Genomic DNA, 23,653 nt, shown 5'->3' with positions numbered 1-23,653 from the left:
TAAAATTAGGTTTCAGAAGTGAAATATGAAAATAAAACTATACAACACTAATGTTACAAATACAATCTTATTTATTAAAAATCTAAATAACTATAAAATGAAGTATAAATAACTAGAAACTTATATAAAACACCAACAACATTCGAAAACACATATAGGTATTTACTCAGTGTTAATTATAGCAGCTCTTTTAACCAATTCACATTATTTATTAATTAAAACATTTAAATTACTTTATAACTTGCTAATAATGATCTATTAACAACCTAGTAACAAATCACATTGACTACCACACGTGTAACCTCAAGTATATGAGGGGCAAATATGTCTTCCCGCTAAATTTAGTAACTTAATATAATTTAATTATAACAAATGAAAAGAGCGGGCTTTTTAATATTGACAGTGACATTGACATATTGCAGTACTATATTTGACAGTTGACATTTGTAGCACAGAAGTCTCCTAACTATAATATTACACAGTAGATGAATGCAGTTAAAGAAAAGATCCAGGTAAAATTGCCTCCACCTATAACAAAGACAATTAAAAGCAATATAATATACTACATACATAATATAGGTGAGACTGTAACGCGACGGTTGTGGGTTCGATCCCCACTCGAGGAAATGAATATATTTATTAACGTTTATATTTCCATTTCTTCGCTCTGGTGTCGAGGCAAAGGCGTTGAGTTCTGCTACTCAACACGCAATGCCAACTCAACTCCAGAATTCGGCAGAAAGTGGGGAACGGAGTGTCTTAATTTTAGGTGTGAAGTGCGTGAAGCTGATTTATTTATTATTTTGTTCGATACTAATCGCAGTATCGATATTTTCTATTCGATACCGTGTCCCTAGAGTATCATGTGACTTGTAAAAATAATATTGCCATATAATTGATTTTAATCAGTGTTAGGTACTGCTAATATAAGCGTATTTCTTTAAATTTTTTTTATAAAGAGTTATTAAAATGCGGTATACCGTATACGGCACCTTTGTTACACATAAAAATCATTAACGATTAAGCTTTTATGTTTAGTGTGGCATACTTAGCTATACTTAACCTAAAGGCTATATTCTTTGATATACTATCTAAAACACGTCAAAAATGATATATTGCGGAAGGCCTAAAATATTTTTTTATTAAACATATTTTTAAAAATATCTTTATACTTTTTTCTAATGCCTATAAGATTATATGTTCCAACGTATCTTAAATTTACTTTAAAACAACTTTATATTGTTTAATTTATGCACCATGTTGTTAACAATAAAACATTCGGTATGGTAGGTATAAAAAGCATTGACCCGCTCATATATTTTAAAATTATAATAAATAAATGAATCCCTATATGTATGACGCACCTAGCAGGGTACGCAGAGGGAACCTTGAGGGAATAACCAGAGCGAAGAAACGAAAATATAAATTTTAATAAATATTTCATTTCCTTGAGTGGGGATCGAACCGATAACCAGTCACGTTTACAGTCGCACTTTGTGCCACTGCGCCACGACTACCCTCAAAATATATTAAAATTAATTTATAAAAAATTAAAAACAAAATAGATAATTTTAAAATATATTTTTTATTTACTTTCATTGAATGTTATTCATCTGTATTCTGTGCCTTTAATGTCAAAGCGTCAAATGAAAAGGTTATAGAATAGTAAGAATTCGGAAATTGTAAAATTTTAAGTTGATGTTAGTGCTTGGTTTTTGTCGGCATTGTAATAAATGGTGAAACTTTAACTTTTTATTTATTCTATAAGTATGTCGACGGGTAGTACACCCTTCCCTAAATGGCAGTTAGCCATAATTTTAGGAGCTCCTTTGGCTATTGGTTTAGGTTACCTTTATCTAAGAAATAGACTAGAAGATCCGGAAAAGAAGAAAGTAGCTGAATTGAAGGCTAAGACGACTATTTCTTTAGATAATGAAGATAACGCGAAAGCCGCCGAAAGCGCTATTGATCGAGCGATGAAATTAAAAGGAGCCGGAAACCGAGCTTTTCATGATGGTGAATATGATAAAGCTATTTCCCTGTATAATGAAGCAATTGAAGCATGCCCACCTGATCGTCCTATTGATTTAGCTACGTTTTACCAGAATCGGTCAGCGTGCTATGAGAAGCGTGAAATGTGGGAACAAGTTAAGGAGGATTGCACATTTGCTCTTAAACTTAATGAAAAATATGTTAAAGCATTTCTGAGACGATCTCGAGCCGCTGAAAAAAGTGGTGATCTTGTTTTAGCTCTAGAAGATGTAACTTCTGCTTGTATTTTAGAAAGATTCCAAGTTCAGAGTTCATTAGTTAATGCTGATCGCATTCTTAAAGCCCTTGGTAGGCAACATGCAAGGGAGGCACTTGCAATGAGACAACCTGTAATGCCATCTAAACATTTTATTAAAACATACTTCTCAGCCTTTTCTGAAGATCCCATTAACAAAATTGAAATTGAAAAAGATTCTGAGAATAGTTTCATGAAGGCCAAGCAAGCACTAGATGCTCAAGATTATGATTCAGTTGTGAAATTCTGTACAGAAGAGTTAGATACAGATGGTAAATATAAGTATGAAGCATTGCTATTAAGAGCAACTTTTTATCTTTTGCTTGGTAGACATGAAGATGCTCAGATTGATCTTGGTAAAGTTATAGACAGTGAAGCACCAGCTAAAGTGAGAGTGAATGCTTTAATTAAACGTGCATCACTTTACACTCAATTAGAAAACACTGAATGTTGCCTGGAAGATTTTGCAAATGCTGCAAACTTAGATGCTAGTAACTCTGACATTTATCATCATCGGGGCCAAGTGTATTTGCTATTAGAACGTATGGATGAGGCAACAGCTGAATTTGCAAAAGCTGTCGAACTTAATCCGGACTTCTCAATTGCTTATATTCAGAAATGCTATGCTGACTATAGACATGCCCAGTTGCATAAAAACATTGGAGCTTTAACTCAAGTCCGTGCTGATTTCGAGAAAGCCTTGGAGCGTTTCCCAAGATGTGCAGAGGTTTACATATTATATGCTCAAGTCTTGTCAGATCAGCAGGAGTGGGGTCGTGCTGAAGCATTATTTGAATCAGCATTGGCTGTAGATCCTAATAATGCAACATTATATGTCCACAAAGGTCTTGTACAATTGCAGAAGAGCACAGATTTTGATAAAGCTGTCAAATTAATTAATAAAGCCATTGAAATTGACGATAAATGTGACTTTGCTTATGAGACACTAGGAACGATTGAAGTCCAAAGGTAAGAAATAATAGATATTTTAGCTGCAAACATTGATGTAACAGGGTAAGCAGAAAGAACAAAATATTAAGACACTTCATTCATCACTTTCCACTCAGTTTTGAGATACTGCACTTTGAGTACTTAATTTTGGTATCAGAGCAAGGAATTAGAAATAAATCATTCGCCAAGTGTGGATTGAATCCACAATTTATAGTTTAACCTGTCAAATAGACATATAATACAATTATATGTCATGGTTTATGTGGATGGCTGAGCCTTGTGATTTTATAATTTTGATATCTTTATAAGATAAAGGTTATCATTTCATATTTTAATTTTATCTACTATGACTAAAGTTATCTTGGACTTACTGTTTTCAAAAATATGTTTGATATTGTAAAATTTTGTTTGAATTTATCCATGTATCCATGTATAATATGTCATATTATTATGTAACATGTGAATACATACATTGATTGACATTATTTGCTATAAACATCTGTACTGAAACTGATAAAATTTTATTTAACTTAAAACTTCAAATCGAAAAACATTTTTGGAAAACAAATATTTGAATGTAGCAGGAATCATGTAGCTCATATTTCTTGGAAACCATAAAATATTTTCTAGCCTTAATGTAGAATAACATGAAAATGATTGGCAAATTGAGGCAATTGTTAGTTAGATTCCTACTAGGAAGAATGAATCTCTTTTACTACTTTCTATTATATTTATATATATGAATATTGTATTTTTTCAGAGGAAATCTAAGGAGATCACTAGAGCTTTTTGAAAAGGCAATTGCACTGGCGAAGACGGAACAAGAAATGACACACTTGTTCTCCTTAAAAGATGCTGCGGCTGCACAGTTGAAAGTTTCAGAACGTTGGGGGCTGGACTGGACCGTTAGTTAGATTATATCTAGGTCTTACATAAAATTCAGAACGAGAACAAAATCCAATATGATTTGGATACATGTAAGCAAATCAAGTTAGAACATTTTACATTTTGATATCATTTCATTTAAAAAGATATATTACTTATGTGAATCATATAAAAGCAAATAAAGCTATTCAGATATCAATATTTGGAAAATTAAATAAAATATATTTGCGTAATAATTCCTGTCACATTTGAACAAAAATGATTAGAATATTACTAACCATGTAGTACATAATAGAAAATAAAATAACCACTTATGCAAAAATATCTAATAAATTATTGAGTATGGCTGTTCACTTTTAAAAAGAAAAATAGATATTGCTGAATCTGTTTCTATATGATTCAATATATTGTTTTTTGATCTAACAATAAAGCTTACTACATAAAATTTTAAATACTTTGATTTTTTTTACTTTTAGGACAATAAAATGGTTTGTATCATTTCTATATTGGAGTAAGTCTCGTTGTGATAAAATTGTGTTGTAATGCTGTAAAAGCTAAGCCGCCGCTAACTCGTTGCTTTGACCCTCGCTGAACATAGATTAATATAAACAATTTATTTGCAAAATTAATTTATATATAGAAAATTTAGGTGTTTTGTGTACATATGTATGTTTGTACGTAGTACCAGTCTTTTAATATATATTAATGTATCAGGTAAATAAAATATCGAAAATAAATTATGTCAAACAAGAAATTGTTACATGTACATATTAATTCTAATTTGATCCTATTAATTTTATTTCATTTTTAATGACATTAAACATTTTATGTAGGACAGATAAGATGTTAGCATATAGAAGATATTCATTCTTTGAAATTGTTATTAAGTATTTTATATTGAATAAATTGAATCTTTTAAATATTAGATATTCTTTTTCTCTAATTTAATTGCACCTATCGATTGTAATGCACTAAAAGTAATAAGTAAATAATAAATTCATAAAAAAATATGCATAGGTTGTGCTTCATATTGAAGTCTTGATCGTTTTGTTTATACTTGTTAATGCTTGGGAAATTGAGTCTGTATTTTGTTTGAAGTAAAAATTCATTGTGTTAATATTAAAGTTTTATGCCTGTATTTTGGAATTGTATGTAAAAAATTGTTTAATAAAATTTATTGTAACTTAGTACATAATTAACATAATAAATGTGTAATATTGTGTGTAGTTGCATCAGTTGTACTTAATTATTTTGAATTACTCATGCATTAAACACTGCCAACTCTTGCTGTACTAAACATATGAAAAGTTTGTATTAACATTTTTTTTACATTCATAATTTTTTTTATGTGACATTCTAATGATGAGGACTAACATAATATGTTCATATGTTTTCATTTTAGTTGGTTAAAAAAATATCAAGTCAATTTTGTTTTGTTTTAAAACTACAATATTGTTTTCAAATGTATGATTATTTTTTATGTTAATTTCTTTATATATATATATATTACATTGTAATATAAATAATACCAGACATGTATATTCTTATTAGTTAGACCAGGACAAAATTTCCATAAGGAAAGTTAGTCCATTTTAAACTTTTTTTTTACTTATTGCTTAAATTTTGCGGTTAGCAGGAGGACAATCAAGTATAATTGCTATTTAAAAATATATACATTATATAAGTATATATTGTACACTATAATTTAAATATTAGTTTTTCAACTGTATACATTGTTAAATACATATGTGCATTGTTAGAAAAGGAATTGTTTCGTCGTCGGCATTTAGTTGTTGGGTCCAATATAGAGAAAAAATACTTGTCTGGACTCATTTAACATGAGTACTAACTAGGCTATAGATCTCGAAGCTGCAGTTGATTTTGTTTCCTTTACTCTGTAGTTTAGCATTACAGCGTTGGGTTGAGCTTAGCGGCGATGTGTTTGCACACTTTAGGTGCATCCAGAAGCTTTGTGCTCTATAATTGACATTTAAATATATATTTATTATTATTGTTTTTATTTTGTTTTTCTATTCATTAAAATATTATTGAAAGTTTAATAGTTGCCATATATTAATACACATTATAGTGTATTGAGCGTTGCATAGAAACAAGTTTTGGATGCACCTTCAAATTATCAATTAGATTTGTGAATTAGAATTAGATTGAAGAAAATGGTTCTACTAAAATTGTTACCTCACCGATAGTGAATAGTTATCGATTAACGAAAACTTCAAAATATAATCCAAAAAAAAGTTTTGTTTATTATTATTGTGCTTATCACACTACGATATTTCGTATTCTCTAAATTCGACATTCCTCCTTCACATATTGACAAAAACAAAAAAAATATCCCAATACTTGTCAGTTATCCACATTCTCTCCTATCCATTTTTATAATTATAATTATTTTTATTTACATACTAAAAGGTCATCACGATCCCGGGGAACAGCGTATGACTGTTAAGGCGGTGGCCGTGAATGGGAATCCCGCTCGGGGAACTAATTATTTTCATTTTAACACTTAGCAATTGTGTCACTTTCACAAACTTAATGGAGATTTGCTTAAAAAAAACTGTAATCTGGAGTAAATATTTATATATTTTGTTACCATAACAGAAAAATATGGCTCGTCGCACATATTTAAAAAAAATTAACTTGTTTTGACTTTCCCCATTTTCCTGTAAATCTTAGTGGCCATGACTTTATATTTAGTATTATTTTATGTTTATTTATTACTTATTCATAAAAGTTGCCAACTATTGTGCTATAATGGAACTCTAAATAATAATTTATATGAAGAAGATCTGCTGCAGACAATAGAGTTATTTCATTCAAATACGAAACGTATGGCAAGGTTACGTTGCTCGTTCTCAATTCTGTGTAAAGGTTTTGGTTTTTGTTATTTAAATAGTTTTATAATGAGTAGGTATGTGCTTGTAGCTATTACTTTATAGGTGTTTATATCAAAGGCTTTTTCTTTGTCATTTTCAAAATATAAATAGGTGAATGAAATATTTTTAAAAACATTGATATCTATTATCACTAGAACATTCTTTTAATTAAAAAAAAACAGACTGTTTAAAAATTAAAAAGAAAACAATCCAACAGTTTATTAGGATAACGTTTTCATTCTTAAGCGACTACTGTAAGAAAAGGAGGTTATCAATTCGGTATGTCGGTTATCAATTCGGCTGTATTTTTTCAACAAAATAGTACCTAACCTAGGAACTAGTTTCAGTTCTGCAAATTTAGATAGGCCCCTGTACCGGTTCACCACTTTTCGCAAAATCGTCGACATCTTGCACGTTGAGTGTCTGAACTCAATTGCCGCCTTTGTTTACCAGAGGGGGCTAATTAAAATCGTATATATTATTAAAATGTTTATAAATTGTTATATGCAATCACTTTTTCATCATTTTTGAGTTTTAATAGAAGTCTACTTTATAAAGCTACCGAGTTATATTAAAAGTTTACATTTAAAAAAAAATGGTTGCTTCAAACCATCCGATGATGATGATTAAAATCATTCATTCACGAGTTGTCAATTAAAGATAATATATTTTTTAATTAAAAATAAATAAATTATTTTTTTTAAATAAATATAATAACTCTATGAATAGTAATTTTTGACAATAGATATCCATAAAAGCGTACAAATGTCTATATTCTAATCGCGTCACTGTTTTTATACTGTTTTATGCCATATCCATTATTAACTTTTAAATAACTTTAACACAAGACATGTCCGGATGTATCGAATATTTATAACATTGTGTTTGGTGGGAGCAGTGCGAGCTCTGCTTTGTTACAACTGTTCTTCCACACAGCATAGTTGGGATCACTGCGGAGGAGACTTTGTATTACCTTCCTTGCCTTTCAACAACAGCAGATATTACTTAGTCAATTGCACCGAAGGTGTTATATTTAAGACAATATATTATACCTACCTATATCGAATTAAATTATTAGACCATCTTGGCACAGTGCCACAGCGTCTGGCTGTAAACGTGATCGAACCTTCAATAATTAGATCTCTACAAGATTAAGAAATGCCTTACTTTAGTTTCCCTATATTGGTGGGACCTTTCTGCGTTCCCTATGAGGGATGAAGCGCGCGATAAACATATATTAAGTTGGTATAGCGGCTTTGAGTTTTTTTTGATTCAACACAGCTTCCCAGCATTCAAAGTTCAAATTCAAAATATTCTTTGTTGGAAATACTTAGACTATTGTAGGAGTTTTGGTAGCACTCGTAGGGAACCTAGTGTAAGATACTCTGTATTAATTGACATTTGTTTATATTAAACGGACCTTTAATTTTTTTAATAATTGATAATTGACATGTAATGTATGTTGCATGCAGAAAATTCCATGTGTTTTGTACGGTCTTGGAGAGCTCGTGATAGGAACGCCTGGATTGTTCAACGGGGATGCTATCAAATAAACTCCGATGATGTTAATTCCAAAACTATGAATACACCTCTTCGATCTATGACTTGTAAATTACAAAGGTACTTAAGAAAAATAAGCAAAAAATTATATTATATGACTAAGTATTTAATGGTTTACCTACCCATGGTTATTTATTAATTTTTTAAAATATTTCAGTTAAGTACTCCATGAACAATGAATAACAATAAAAAAATAATGTACCTAATCTTTTCAGACTTACAAATGCAGAATACAAGACATGTCTTTGCAGTGCTGACTGGTGCAATTCAGCGACGTTATTTGAAAACACATTTAGTAATTTAAAAAATATTTACAATTTAATTTACTTGGTACAAGCTTACGATTATTTGATTGGTACGTCATAGCAATATCACAAGTAACAACGACAGGAAGGAAGTATTGGACTATTTGCTATTCACAATTCTCTATGAGCTGTTTGGATTGCAATAAACGTTGACTTTATAAGTTTATAAGCAGCTTTCACTTTATCTTAGTCGCCTGTGTCTTTCTACGAAAAGGATGGTAAGAAACGTGTGTGTTAGTGGGCCGCGTCCGCTGCGCCGCATACATCTTTTTTGTAGACGTGTGTCAATCTAAACCTACATAATTAGAAAAATATATCTTTTGCTTCTGTTAATTTTTCAATTGCCGATTTATTCATAAATAACTATTTTTCATAATCAGGTATTTAATTACTACGACGAGAAAATTGTCAACAATAAAAAAAAACATACAAAAAATAAAAAAACTTTATTACAATGTACTAGGCACCTAAATATTTCATATAAATTACAATTTTGTATACATATACCTTTTTAATAACTATCTTAATCTTTACTACACCGCTTTTTGCTAATAATTTTTAACTTATTGTCTATAAAAGCGTATACTTTAATACATAAATTAGGTAATTATCTACATATTAAAATTAATTTGCTACCTAATGCTAAATTAGTCCTCTTCATATTTGTTAGACTTGATAATAAATATATTAGACATTCATCTTTTTTTATTATTTTACATAGTTCGTGTCAAAGTTGGTGTATAATTCACTGAAGTTTGTAACAATGCAAGTGAGTATTCACATTATGTAAAGCTCTCGGCTCTAACATCCCGTACTTAGATGTTATATTCCAATTACTATTTAATTTGTTACAATCTTTTAATTACAAATCTTGTAATTAAAAAATATTAAAGAAATATATAATCTTATATGAATATGAACTATCTTTGTGAATCGATCGATTTGTGAGTCAAAGCGCTTTTCACTTTGAATGTACAGTGTACCTACATTTAAAAAAATGTACATTTCGAATAAAACACTCTTTCGAAATAAAGAAAGTCACTTGCATGAAATTCTATTTAGAAATGTTTTTAACAAAACAAAGCTGTTGTTTAAGTGAAACAACAGATTTGTTTTGTTAACGACGAAGTATGAAGAAGATATTTTATACAATTCAGTATTCAGGTGGGATCAGCAGAATTATAATATAATTTATAAAAGTATCTATTATATAGTTAGCTATACCTCGGTTTCGTACCGGAACAGTAAAATAAATTATATATTTAAATAACATTTTATTCGACCCTTACTTTTTAAGTACAGCTCATTTGGTATATTAATGACATATTTCCACTTTTTTAAAATACAACTTTTTTTGAAAAAGCCAAATGAGCCATATGAACTTCTCCTGCAGCTTTCAGTAAGGTCATGAAAAGTTCAACGTGTAACGATCACTTGAGTAATGTTTTATCATTTAAATAACATAAATTTAAAGAAAATATTTTCGTCTCCTGAATATAAGAATGTTTTATTAAATCAATTCCTTCTCTATATCATTCTTCTTAAAGCTCTGATAGTTATTTTCGTCGGTTTCAACAATACCTTTTCGGTATATCTCCACAGGAACCTCGCTGCCATCACTCACATCGTATTTGATCCCCAGATCCGTTTCTTGTATTTCTATTGAACCAAGGCCAGTTTCTATTAATGACTTTAAGCTTTGTGATCTACTTTCTCTGTTTGTTACAGGCTTTTCAGCCTTTTTAATAGATTTTTCTTTAATCGGATGCAAATGTTTTACCTCGTTAGTTTCATTTGGATTTACGACGTTATTACTGACCTCGCCATTTGGCTTTGGTCTAGATCCATATGTCTTTACTTTTGAATGGCCTTGTATAATCAAATATGATGGAATAGATTCAACTGGGGCGTTACTGTCTTGCCCTTCCCCAGCAATAGTAGACATTGGTGTAGTATAACGCATATGTAAATATGGATCCTGAGTGTGTGTTGCTGGCTTTTCATGTAGCAAATTATTTAAATGTTGAGGATTTACATGAAATTGTTTTTTATGTACAAGAGTACTCTCTTTGGATAAAACAGGAGGCGGTGGTTGCATGGTTTGCATTTTTTCTAAATTTACAGTGTTGTCAAACGCTGGATCTTTAAATATATGTATATTATCTGATGCGTGAGCATATAAATTATCCTCTGGACGGTCCGGATCTGTCACCATCGGCATCGATATCATTTGACCAAGCATTCCAATAACATTCGGCTTGGGCATAGGCAAAGGTGTTGCGTCGTAAGACGGCGTATGGTACTTTTCAGTGGTAGTTTCCAAATTGAAACGTGATGAATCTGTAACTACTTCTGGTGGTATTGTTTCCTCAAAAATATTTAGTTTCTTTGTTGCACTAACAGTTGACAACGTCGGCGGTACTACAGTTGGTAAAAAATTTGGCGTACTCACAGCATAATATGAATCTTGCAGTGGTAAAGAAGGAGGCGGAGGAGCTTCGGATAACACAGGCTTATAGAAGGAAAGAGGTTCCTTGGTAAATTGAAAATTATTATTATCTGTATGTGATATAATGTTATGCGAGTCATTTATTTCTTCAAATTGTGTTGTTGGTCCCCAGCCGGCATAATCACTGCTAACTGTGTTATTTGGTAAATTTGTAGTTTTATTATAGTTTAGCCAATTTTGTTTTAATGTTGACGATTGATAAATGAGATTAGCTTCCTGAAGCGCATAAGTAGTAATAATTTCTGGTGCGATTGTAGTTTCTTTTGTAAGATCAAAAGCTGAAGAAGTAGGTAATAACAATGTATCTTCTGAGTGTATAAACATGTTAGGCTTATGACCTGGAGGGGGTGGTGGCGGTGGCGGTACAAGAATGGTCATCGGATAGTGATCACTAAATTTGTAAGAAAAATCCTCATATTTCATTGCAAATGAAGGTGGGCGTGGATGTCTTCTTAGTGGAGCCGGTGGTCTAGAAGCAACACTTGGCTTACGTGATGACACTCCTAAGACTAAAACTTCAGATTTTCTTTCTGGATTTTTTTCGCGTTCAGGTCTGCTATCATCAACCCAATAATGAACTTTTTCAAGTACCGGAGGTTCATAATCATAGGTTGGATCGTTACTTAAAGGATCTCCGCGACCCGTCAAAGGCTTCCACTGATCGAAGTTCATACGTGGAGAAAAAATTGAGGCTATTCCACTGAGATCAGACTTGTCAGATGAATCTGAAAAACAATAGATACAGAATTGTTTAGTGTGCATATATAATAAATAACTAAATGAAGTATTATTAAGAGATTCCAAACATACATGTCATATCTGAGGTGTGCTTATTTGTTGTTCCCAAGTCATGATTAGGATTTGGATTTACTGTGTGGATACTTAGTAATAAGAATCCCAGCACTGTACAAAAACCTTTTACCTGTAAATTAAAAAACAATTAAATGGACAAATAATGATTTTATCATATAAAACATATTATCGATATAAAGAATATACGTAATTAAATTGTATAACAAAAAAGACCACTACCATTAAGCGTCCATATTTACTAATTAATATTGTTAAAAATATATAAATTGGTATTCATACAAGCGTGGCTGTTTTCATGCAATTAGAGCGGTGGTGGATTGGCAAGCATTTTTTGGGCACGTAACTTGCTCGTTAAAATACCGGGCGGCACGGCAGGAAGAAAGACGGGCTAATTTAACATTATAACAATCCTTCTTGTTTATTTATTCCAAATACATGACCTCAATTACTTCTTATGGTATGAAAATTTTAATATCGTGCGTAATGGTGAAAAATATAAGTACTTTAATGAACGAAGCCTAACTACTACTAAGCATTGGGCAATTAATCTTTTACGGTATTCTTAAATTTAAAATAAAATAAATTAGTATTTTAAATTTTAAATTCGTAAACTTTTTAGGAGTGGTGACAGCCTTTTAATGTTCCGTACTTCAAAACAAAAAAAAATCCTTATAGGATCGCTTTGTTGTCCGACGTTCTATATGTGTGTATGTTTATCTGTCAATACCGTTTATATGAAGGTCGTGTGAAGGTATGCAGCAGAAGTTAATATCAAATATTGAAATCTGACCAGACCCTTGGAACACAAAAAGAGCCAAGATAATAAAAAGCTACGAGCGTTAATAGGTACCTACTTCGTTTTTGGTGGATTTTCTATGAAAATCGTCGCGTAATTAAAACTTATAGGGCCTATACCTATACTCACCATTGACCTAGAGTTAGAGATAAAGCTTGACAAGAAGTGAGTATTTACAGAACAAGTAAAGAAAGATATCGGAAAAATTTAAATATTTAGGTATATATTTCATACAAAATTATAAGAAACATATTGTTATCACGGTTTCATTAACAAATGAAAAAAAAAGTAAAACCAAATGTCAATAAATGTTAAGTTCGAAGGGAAACGACCCTGTTTTAAGTTTATCACCGTTTAGATGGACGATTTCAATATTTTTTTATATGTTAAGAATGTGAAGTTTCTTTTAATGTACTTAGTTTTATCGTTTTTAAACTAGGAACAAATGATCCTGATATGGGTATTTTACATAATAACACTTGAATTTCCTCTCGATAAATATCATTATCGTTTTTAATGACGGATAATTGATTTTTACAAAAATAAATTATGTCACTAAAAATAAAAATGTGAAAATCACCTATAATAATTATAAATTTATATTCTTCTGGATTATCTACAGAACTACACATACGTTTTAATACACATAATTTTTTTTGTCGATGATCAAGACAGCCACGCCCATTCCTATTATAGTTCCTATTTTCATCACATGAAAGTTTTAGATGGAACTAATTTATAACAGCCACCTCATAAGGATAAAGTTATTAAAATCTCTATTGGTCGCTATGTTTAAATTATGTATTATATTTCTGCCGATAATTTTACGTTCGTAGGCCAAATTGTTACCGAAATTTCGTGAATAATAAATGATATTACAATTTTGTTTTTATTTTCTAATTCTCCTTTATATATACAGCTATATTTTATTTCTTTGGAAATTAAATGAATATTTTAAAAACTGAAGAATGCTGCAGAACTTATATCACCAGGATACATTTGACGTGACCGCAGTGAAAGCTGCGCGTGCGTCGCATTGTAAGTACAAGGTGGCATGACGGGAATAGGGGTATGACGTTTAGCATCTAATTTACCCTCTACCATGGTCCTTTCACTCTCTTTATGTAACTATAAAATTTAGTGCAAAGGCATCTAACAGAATTTAAACATTACATTATAGTATAAGTAGAGTTGTTAATAAATAAGTAGTATATCTCCGCTCTACCGTAACTAAAGTTATTGTTGTGAAATGGTCATACTATACTTTATAATATATTATATGAAGCTATATAAATATCATGAGTAATTTATTAGGTTAGGCTATATAAAATTACAGCTCATGGTATTTGAAAGCTTATTTAATGTACAGGCTTCTAATTACAAAATTAATATTCTTTAAAAAATATTTTTCTCTAATTGTTATTTATTGCGTCGATAAAAGTTCGCGGTTTATTCATCACGTTCAGCAAACATTAGCTCGACCCTGGGCGTAACTTTCAATTTCTAATTTTATAAGCTATTGTGGTTAACCCGATCCCCTAGTTTTACTAGCGACGAGTAAACTGATCATGTGTACTGTGCACGTACTGAGGTGAAAACGTCAAGAATGCATGTATCACTTTACCAAACAAATATTAACATTTCCATATAAGTTACATTCTAGCTAATCTAGCTGCTGCAAGCCAATAAACGAAGTGTCTATAAATAATTGTATATAGATGACTAGTTCCAATGGGATGTGTTCCAATGGGATGAGGTTCTGTCAATTTAAGGGGAGTCTTTTTATTTTTTTAGATATTAATACAGCGACTTAGTGAAAATTGCTCAACAGCAATAAAAATATAATTAAACCTATAGAGTAGTTCCAGTGGACTTACAATTATAAAATTTGGCTAGAAGGAAGAACAAAACGAAATAAGCTGAAAAATAGCACTTTTTAGTGTCTTAACACGAAATTCCCTCTGCATACCCTGCTGTGAGCAGGATACAGCGGGAAAGCTAATATAATTGTTCTCCTAGTTCATAATAAGTGCATACGTCAAATTTATATTCGTTTATTTTATCACATTCCCGTAGAACTACAATCATGAAATTGGTACGGAACCCCCGGTGAGCGAGCCTAATTTGCACTTTACCGCTTATTTTACTACCCAGTTATATTATGTTCCACTACTCTACTGTTTGTTATTATGTGTGGGCTATTAGAAATTATGTAGTGACTATTGTTTGGACTCGGCTAGCATAATTTAAAATTGTTTATTGAACTTGAAGCTTGAGTAGCCAATATCGTTTTCTCTATACTTTTAAATACAAATATGTAGGTGCATAAAAACAATGTTATTTTAAAATATTTATTTTGAACATCAAATTTTAAATTTTAAAAAGATTAAAAAGATGTAAGTACAATCAAATTTATCCTTTTAAAAATTAAAAAGAAATACGTGGGATAAGAACACGTTTCTATTTTATTAAATTGAAGCAAAAATATGGTCTAAATACAGCTTATTCTCCACAACTGGTTTTGATTAATAAATTAATTATCTACGCACTTCCGAATAAAACTTGTATCGATATATTTTTTGGTAGTGAAAGTTTTGAGTCATCTATTTATTAACTTCAAATTGATTCATGGAGGGGACAGGGTGGCGGATATCATAGCGTGGGAAACACTCGTGCGGAGACCGTGTGGCGCCACGGGCTATCTACCGCCTACTCAGCCCACCGGCGGCTGCGGCGGCGGCTCTCCATCTTCAGGCGAATAATATCTAAGTTATAGAAATGTATAGAAGCGTTACGCCTTTACTGATTACGCTTATTAGTGAGTGCAATACTTCCAGCGTTTATATTTTGTAGTTTTTTTCTCATTTACATACTGTAAAATAATTCGTGTGGGTGAAGGAAAACATTAACACTTTCACACGTTATATGTGTCGATGACCAGACTGACGCACTTTTAAAGTAATATATGCCCACGCGGCGTTGTCTGTGAAGTTATATTAGTTATGTTTAGTGTAATTATTAAATATTTGACCGAAATAAATAAATATATAAATGTTCTCTTACAAGAACAATAAATAAAAAAAAACAGGCAATAATGAATTAGAATTATTTTGTAATATTTATCAAAAAGTAATTAAGAAAAACAAGAGCCTTCCTGCCTTCACATAATTTTTCATTACATATAATTATTATATTATTCTTTCTATTAAACTTCGAATACTGAATTAATTTGCAGACCGTGACGAGATGTAAAGTGTAAGTTGAGACGTTCACCTATACTATGTCATATGACAGTCTTTAATTGGGACCGCATTGAAAATTGAATATTATGTTTCATATTTAGTGCAAAAATAAAAAATAAAGATAAAATACAATGAAAAAAATATAAATGGAAATGCATGTTGTCTTAATTGTATAAATAGCGAAGTCAGTTTCATAACAACGTCTAAAGTACAGTGATAACTTCGTCTAGTGTAATCTACATAAAGCTAGCAATTATTACATTTGCACGCGTGTACAAAATCGTTGCTGCATTTACTAAGATATTGCTTTTTACCTAACGAAGCAATTAAGCCATCATCTTTTTAGAAAGTCCCAAAAAGAGAAGTTTTTTTAATGAATTGTTAGTCGTCTCTACTTATAATTGATATAACTCCCGACCGGTCTGTATAAATTACTTATTTTATAGAGACGATATATATTATAGAGTAGATTAATATACACAATTATGCTACATAAACTAAAAATTAATATTATATAGTCTTATTTTTACTTTTACTATAAGATAATCGGTAAGAGCGCGTTTAAGTCTTTTGTATTAAGCAAAATAATATATCATTTGTACAATATTGAAATATAATTGAATTATAAGATGCTATGAATTATTTTATTAAAATAAACAGTTCTATGAAACATAAGAAACTAAAACATTTTAGCAATATTTTTAGTCTTTTATTTGTGCATATAATATATTATTTTCATATTATATTGTTTTTAATAATATATATAAGTAATTGTTTTTCTCTTACCCAAGTCATAATAAAGATGACATATGTGCACTATATATTTCAATCACCGATAGAGGTCGAAAGTCACTCACGGCTCGAGTCGCGTTTTCCGCACGGCGTCTGTTGCGCGTCTGCCGGTCATAAAGCACGCAAGGGACACGAGGCTCGCTGTAGTGCACGAGCTATTGTAAACACTCTAGGCACGTGTCTTACCTTATCTATTGAATAAAAACTTTTCAATACGATTTTTACGCTATTTAAATTTAATCATGTATGTCTTATATTATAAGTTTACATTTCCAAAAGACAATTTTTTATTTGTATATTTATAACTGATTTACAAGGCAAATGATAATAATTAATTTCCCCGGTAATCGAACTCACAACCGTCGCGTTACAGTGACATACTTGTGTCCCTCCGCCGCGACGGCCTCAATTATGTAATTAATACATAGCCTTATTTTAGTGTCCGTGATTCGTGGATTAGATTTCCTATCAAATGAATGAACTGGAGAAACAAAATATTTAACCACAACAATAAAAATGAAAAGTGAAATGATTGATGGCATTTAAAAATTCATTCCTTAAGAAATCATTTTAAAGTACCTAATCTAACATAAAAAAAACTTAAACGATGTCATTAGTATTCAACTAGCATTTCAGACTGTCATAGATGAACCACAGAACAGGAGGATATACTTAGGATTTAGAAAGTTATATAACTGCAATAAGTATGTACATAAAAAAATAAAAATCAACTTCCCACTGTATCCGGACACAAGGGTAGGCAGAGAAAACCTACTGTTAAGATATTCTGTTCGCCATTTTGCGCCGAATTATGGATACATTGCATGTTGAGTAGTGGAACTCAACGCCGCACTTTGTCTCGACGCCAAAGCGAAGAAATGAAAATATAAACTTAAATAAATATTTCATTTTCTCGAGTGAGGATCGAAGAACCCACAGCCACTCGCGATAACAGTCATACACTTGTGCCCCTGCGCCACGACCGGCCGGTAGATATATAAACCAATTATCATTAATCTTTACTTGTGTAATCATCATACACTACTGTCGGGTTACCTTCATAAAGCGTGATGGTAATTTTGATATTTGCTTATGCGACATACCTCCGATGATGGTTGTGTCTAGAGAGAGCTTCCAGGTTCCAGGCTTCGGTCTTACGACGACCTCATGACAGCCATCAAGCGTTTAATAAAAACGGAGAGCAAATCAGAAGTAACGTTGTAATTGTAATATTTTCATAGGGAATTATGGATTACTTAAATTATCATTATAACATTCAGTCAGTTCTGAAAAAAAAATTTTTTAGAAAACGTACAAATTTTTTAACGTAGCCTGATTTGAACTCAATCACGTATAATATATTGATCTAACAAGAGATCTATCTACTTATATTAGTTTTTCCTATTTCATGAAGTACGTTTATAGGTTCCTATTTCCTAGGTCGTATCTTACCTACTATCATAAATTAGATAATAATATCTACACAAATAGGTAACTATGTAACGTGAATATTATAATTACCTCATACTAAACACAAAACCAATTTAAATGGGGTCGCTGTAATAGTACACAACATAACACAACCTTAAAAGAGTTAATGATTGAGAGGTCCTTGTAGAGAGTAGAAGTTATCGTTCGTTACATAAAAGACGTGTGTAACTGCTTACCGATTTTATCTATTGTAACATGTAGTACCTACGGTGTAGCAGTAGTTTCCTACTTACTATAATACATAAGTATCTATGTATAAATAATTGGATAGCGATAGAAATGGCTGTACAAAGGCATTTACGTACAAATAACACCATCAGTGGCATCCTTAATTCTCATCCACTTTTGTTGTGGATGTGGAATAATCTATACTTATAATTAAACCTTAACTTATCTCTTAACTTCCGTACAGACACCGATGTGCCTTTGATTATAGGATTTTTCTTACTTTTGAATATTTTCTTCCATAGTGAATAAGGCATAAGTGCAGAAAATCTAACTTTAGGGCGGCCACGACTTCTTGGACGTCAACCAAGTTCTCCTCCCCCTCTCCTCGCTCTTGCATCGTATATTTTATTGTACCATACCGAATACTGATATTAATAATATAATAATAATAACTTTATTGACTTTTACAAACAACTTAGCTTAAGTAAACATAAGTTTTAGATACAAACATAGGCTAAACAACTATAAAGAAAAGTTTAAAGATTTCCTCTGTATCCGGACTAGTTGCCTGTATTCCGGTATACAGCGCCCATCCCCACAAGAAAATTTTATAATTAGCCTGTTGAAAAATATAAATGTTCAACAATTAGCCTCTAGTGTAACGTGACCTCTCTTTGTGTATTATGAGATTGTGCCTGAGTGAGTGTGAGAGGATGTGTAATTTGATATTTATTTATTTGTTTTGTGCATGTGTATGTTGTGTGTTTAAATTATAGCGTGAGAGATTTAAGGATATATATGTATATATAAATAAATAGCAATAAATTTATTTGTCTTTACAAAGCAGGTTTTCTGTTTCTTCGTAAGAGAGCTCATGTAGAAAATTGAACACCTTTCGTTTGCATGACCCTTTTGTTAAATGATAAACATTTAAAATTTTATTTATTTTGTTATAAATGTAAGGACCAATGTAAGGGAAAAAATGCTTAACAAATGAAGTTCTTAAATTAGTAGGTAAATCGCACACCATGTAACTTCGACGCTTAGTTAGAACATTGGGATCAAAAGTTAGCTTAGAATGTTGCTTGAGGATAACATATAGCAGATACAACTGTCTAACGCTTAATACTTCACAATACTGATAAAGTTCATAGGTAGGATATAAGCGTGGTCTAAAAGTTGCGACTTTGAGAATAGTACGTTGCGAAATCTCAAGAATATTTATAGTGGATTTTACAGCTCCACCCCAGGTTGTTATACAATAAGTGAGAAGAGACTGGCACAAGGCATAGTATATCTGTTTCATTGTTGGAAAATCAATTACATGTCGGAGATTTTTAAAAATGTAGATTAATTTTCTCATACGATCGGATAAGCTTCTTATGTGTTCACTGAAACGAAGGTTTTCGTCTAAGATTATGCCTAAATATTTAATGTTAGTTTTTCGTTCCAGAGAAGAGCACGTGCAGCCTGTGTTTAAATCACATGTGTGAGCAATGATGCTACGTACATTATTAAAATTGTTAGTTTTACGTATACTAAAACAGATATACTTAGTCTTGTCTACATTTAGTGTAAGACTATTACTTCTTAACCAATTAGTGACGTTATCCAAGCCTGACTGTGCCGTGTGAAACACATCCCTCCACGTATGTCCAGTAAAAACGAGAGCAGTATCGTCTGCATAAGAGTATATTTTAGTATCAAGGAGTGTCAGTGACGTAAGATCATTAATGTAGATCAAAAATAGGGTGGGACCAAGAATACTTCCTTGCGGAACACCAAAAGAGACTTTGAGATCATCGCTAGTATAGCTGCCAACCTTTACTTGTTGAAATCTATCAGAGAGGTAATCTTGAAATAGCTTTAGTTGATTTCCTCTAACGCCTAAATATTCTAGTTTTTTCAGTAAGATGGGAATAGAGATGGTATCAAACGCTTTACTCAAATCCAAGAAAATAGTCAGACATTTTTTGCCACTATCCAAGTTGGAGCTGATGTGTTCAGTAAGAGAAAGGACGCATTGTTCTGTGGATTTATTTCTACGAAAGCCATACTGATTATGTGCAAGAAATTCAACTTTGTCCAGATATTTAATTAATCGAGAGTTAATAATTTTTTCTAATAGCTTAGATAAAGATGGAAGTATTGAAATAGGTCGGTAATTATTAGGGTCATTTTTGTCTCCATTCTTAAATATTGGAAGGATTACCGCCTTTTTAAGAGATTTGGGGAAGATTCCGTTCCGCAAACATAAATTGAATATATGTGTTAAGGGGGCAACGAGAGAGTTACTGTGTTCTTTTAAGCATGCGTTACTTATGTCATCATGTCCTGTTGTACAAGCTTGTTTTAGATTGCGAATTAGAGATTCTACTTCTTTTTCATCTGTGTCTTCCAAAACAAATGAAGTAAGTTGGGCGCTGTTACAATAAGGGGGTATATTTTGGTGCTTGATTTGTTGGGCTATTTTTTCAGATAAGTTTCGGCCAATATTGCTGAAAAAATCGTTTACAATATTTAAAGAGCTCTGAGGAGAAGAAGAAATTGTAAGGAGTTCCTTAGGATAATTAGGTTCTCTGTTTCTATAGATAATATTTTTAATAGCCTGCCATAATTTTTTATTATCTTTTTTTGCGTTATCAATTTGTTCTTTTTGGTATTTTCTTTTACAATTTTTTAAGATAGTATTACAGAAGGTTCTGTATCTTTTATAAGTCAAATTTAAAATATCATTATTTGGTAGTCGCTTAGACTTTTTGTGTAGCTTATCTCTGTTTTTAATGCAACGAAGTAAACCCGGAGTAATCCAGGGTTTTAGAATTCTACATCTTCTGGAAAGCTTCAGCACTCTTGTATTGGCATTAATGGCATCCTGCAGATATTTAATTAGATAATTTAAGGCTAGTTCCGGATCATCACATAGGTAAATCTTTTCAAAGTTTATATTAAAAATGTCTTCCTTAAGTTTTATTACATCTACTATGGTTTTCGTGGAGATGGCATAATTGCGGGTAGGATTAAGTTCTATACTAGTTAATACAGTGTAGTGATCAGTCAGAGTAGTATGAGCAACCAATGTAAGAGTAGGAGTTCTTGTTTTAATGAGAACGTGATCAATGCACGAGTCAGAATTGCTTCGCGTTATAAATGTATGTGCTGGTAACATACCATGTATTGCAGCAAGATTTAAATAACATTCACCTTGTGTGTTCATTTTATTCAAATTTATTGGAATGTTAACATCCCCAATAAGTACAATATTATTAAAATTAGAGTATTTCTGTAATACCTTATCAAGAGATGCAAGAAATCCATCAATATTGATGAAGGAAGGAGAGCGGTATATTCCTATAATAACTGTTTGTGTGTCCAGTACTGCCACAAGGCCGGATGCCTCTATAAAATCAGGTTCCTCTATTAAAACATTAAGATTATTTTTATAATATATTACAACACCATCATTTTGATTACTGTTACGAGTGGAGGCTTTGCAGAAGTAGCTGCTGATAGGAGGAATGACTTCAGTTTTAGCCAGCCAACATTCCGTTAGAACTAGAATATCACATTCTACTTTCAGCCTAGACAGCAGAACTTCGAAGCCTGATATGTTGCAGTTAATACTGCGAATATTCTGGGTTAAAAGTAGTAGCTTTGATGATCTTGGCAATAGTTGATGGCATATTTCTAAATCAACTTCCATTGATTTAGAAATAGCCACATTATCAATGTTTAAAGACAAGTCTTCTATATTATCGAATTTAAAAAAGAAATACGTTGATTTAAAAGTATATCTCTATAACAGCGAATCGCGTTATCATATATATTAATGAAATGCTGTGAAATATAAAATGATGTTGGCATAGCTATAACCGAAAAAAACTCTTTACAATTTTTTCCTCTGTATAAAATTTTATATAAGTAAGTAGCAATAGATCTTAAAAGAACCTTTGTGTCACATGCTTTTATTTTTGTACAAAAGTTATTGAAGATTAAAAATACGTGTGAGTAGATGATAAGTGTAGGTTTATGTATGTATGTATAGTTACAATTTTTATACGTTAAATAAAGGCTTGATTTTAACATAATATAGAAATATAAACAATAGGTGTACATAAGTGCAGATATTCTTACATGACAATACGAGATGTACCACTGTAGAAGTCTTAAAAAACACAAATTAGTAAACACAGCTAGTCATTCTTTCTTCCTTAGATTATCCAGGTCAGCATCACACGTAATACGAATTTGGGGAGAATTGTCGTTTTTTCTAAGGTATACTACACCGTTAGAAGTCCAACAGAATTTGTAATCGTGAGATTTTTTATATACTCTAGACAAATAAAATAATCTTTGAGTATTGTAAGTCAGACACTCTGATACGAATATAGGCTTAACCGGTATTTCATAATTTAAATGCTTCGTATTTAGTTTTTCAGTTGAAATTTTATTCTTGTTAAAATTCTTTACCCCTTTTATGATTTTTTCTTTTAATAGTGTTCCGGAAAAATCCACGATAACAGGTTGAGAATTGTCTTTAGAGTTAACTCTATATATATCTCTGATATTATTGGGATCAATATTAATATCCAATTTCTTTCCTAGTTCGATGATTGAGCCACATAGGCTTTCCTTAGATTCACCTTGCAACTTGGGTATATTTCTGATTTCAATTCCATTTGTACGAGACCTTCGTTCTAGTGTTTCTATTTTTTCTTCCAATTTCTTAATGGTTTTTTTGTCTTCAATCTGTTGTTTTTCAAGAGAAGACAACTTGGATAAGAAAGAGTCGTATTTTTCACTCATGACTTCCACGGAATTGCGCAGGTCCATAAACTTTTTATCCATAGCATTTGTGAAATCTGTAAACATCTCCTTAATTATAGTCAGAAAATTAGTGTCATCATCACAATACTTTCGTTTTTTACGCTCCACATTTTTAACTGCAATCGAAGATAGA

The 23,653-nt window shown here is 31.4% G+C and overlaps 4 protein-coding genes across 4 annotated transcripts; 2 read left to right on the top strand and 2 right to left on the bottom strand.

Moving 5' to 3' along the window:
* The first annotated feature begins 1,622 nt into the window (after positions 1–1,622).
* Tom70 (translocase of outer membrane 70) lies at positions 1,623–6,334 on the top strand. The gene is made up of 2 exons (XM_085202973.1): positions 1,623–3,256; positions 3,999–6,334. Exons 1-2 carry the CDS (start codon positions 1,770–1,772, stop codon positions 4,150–4,152), a joined length of 1,641 nt encoding a protein of 546 aa, XP_085059099.1. The 5' UTR covers positions 1,623–1,769; the 3' UTR covers positions 4,153–6,334.
* A 1,436-nt stretch (positions 6,335–7,770) lies between these two features.
* LOC146528807 (uncharacterized) lies at positions 7,771–9,349 on the top strand. Its single transcript, XM_085202766.1, has 3 exons — positions 7,771–8,041; positions 8,490–8,637; positions 8,793–9,349. Exons 1-3 carry the CDS (start codon positions 7,876–7,878, stop codon positions 8,941–8,943), a joined length of 465 nt encoding a protein of 154 aa, XP_085058892.1. The 5' UTR covers positions 7,771–7,875; the 3' UTR covers positions 8,944–9,349.
* Positions 9,310–17,172, bottom strand: LOC146528806 (uncharacterized). The gene is made up of 3 exons (XM_085202762.1): positions 17,029–17,172; positions 12,202–12,313; positions 9,310–12,116 (listed from the first exon to the last, which is right to left on the bottom strand). The coding sequence occupies exons 1-3, from the start codon at positions 17,035–17,037 to the stop codon at positions 10,393–10,395; spliced, it is 1,845 nt and encodes a 614-aa protein (XP_085058888.1). The 5' UTR covers positions 17,038–17,172; the 3' UTR covers positions 9,310–10,392.
* A 1,008-nt stretch (positions 17,173–18,180) lies between these two features.
* On the bottom strand, positions 18,181–22,401 carry LOC146528805 (uncharacterized). Its single transcript, XM_085202761.1, has 2 exons — positions 18,974–22,401; positions 18,181–18,320 (listed from the first exon to the last, which is right to left on the bottom strand). The coding sequence occupies exon 1, from the start codon at positions 22,394–22,396 to the stop codon at positions 19,520–19,522; it is 2,877 nt and encodes a 958-aa protein (XP_085058887.1). The 5' UTR covers positions 22,397–22,401; the 3' UTR covers positions 18,181–18,320; positions 18,974–19,519.
* Positions 22,402–23,653: the final 1,252 nt, after the last annotated feature.

The sequence above is a fragment of the Heliconius melpomene genome, chromosome 19 (assembly GCF_056956725.1).
Source record: "Heliconius melpomene rosina isolate 202511_hmr_F chromosome 19, ASM5695672v1, whole genome shotgun sequence".
Lineage (NCBI taxonomy): Eukaryota > Metazoa > Arthropoda > Insecta > Lepidoptera > Nymphalidae > Heliconius > Heliconius melpomene.
The sequence above is the reverse complement of the archived record's forward strand: the minus strand, read 5'-3'. Positions and strand labels throughout refer to the sequence as shown.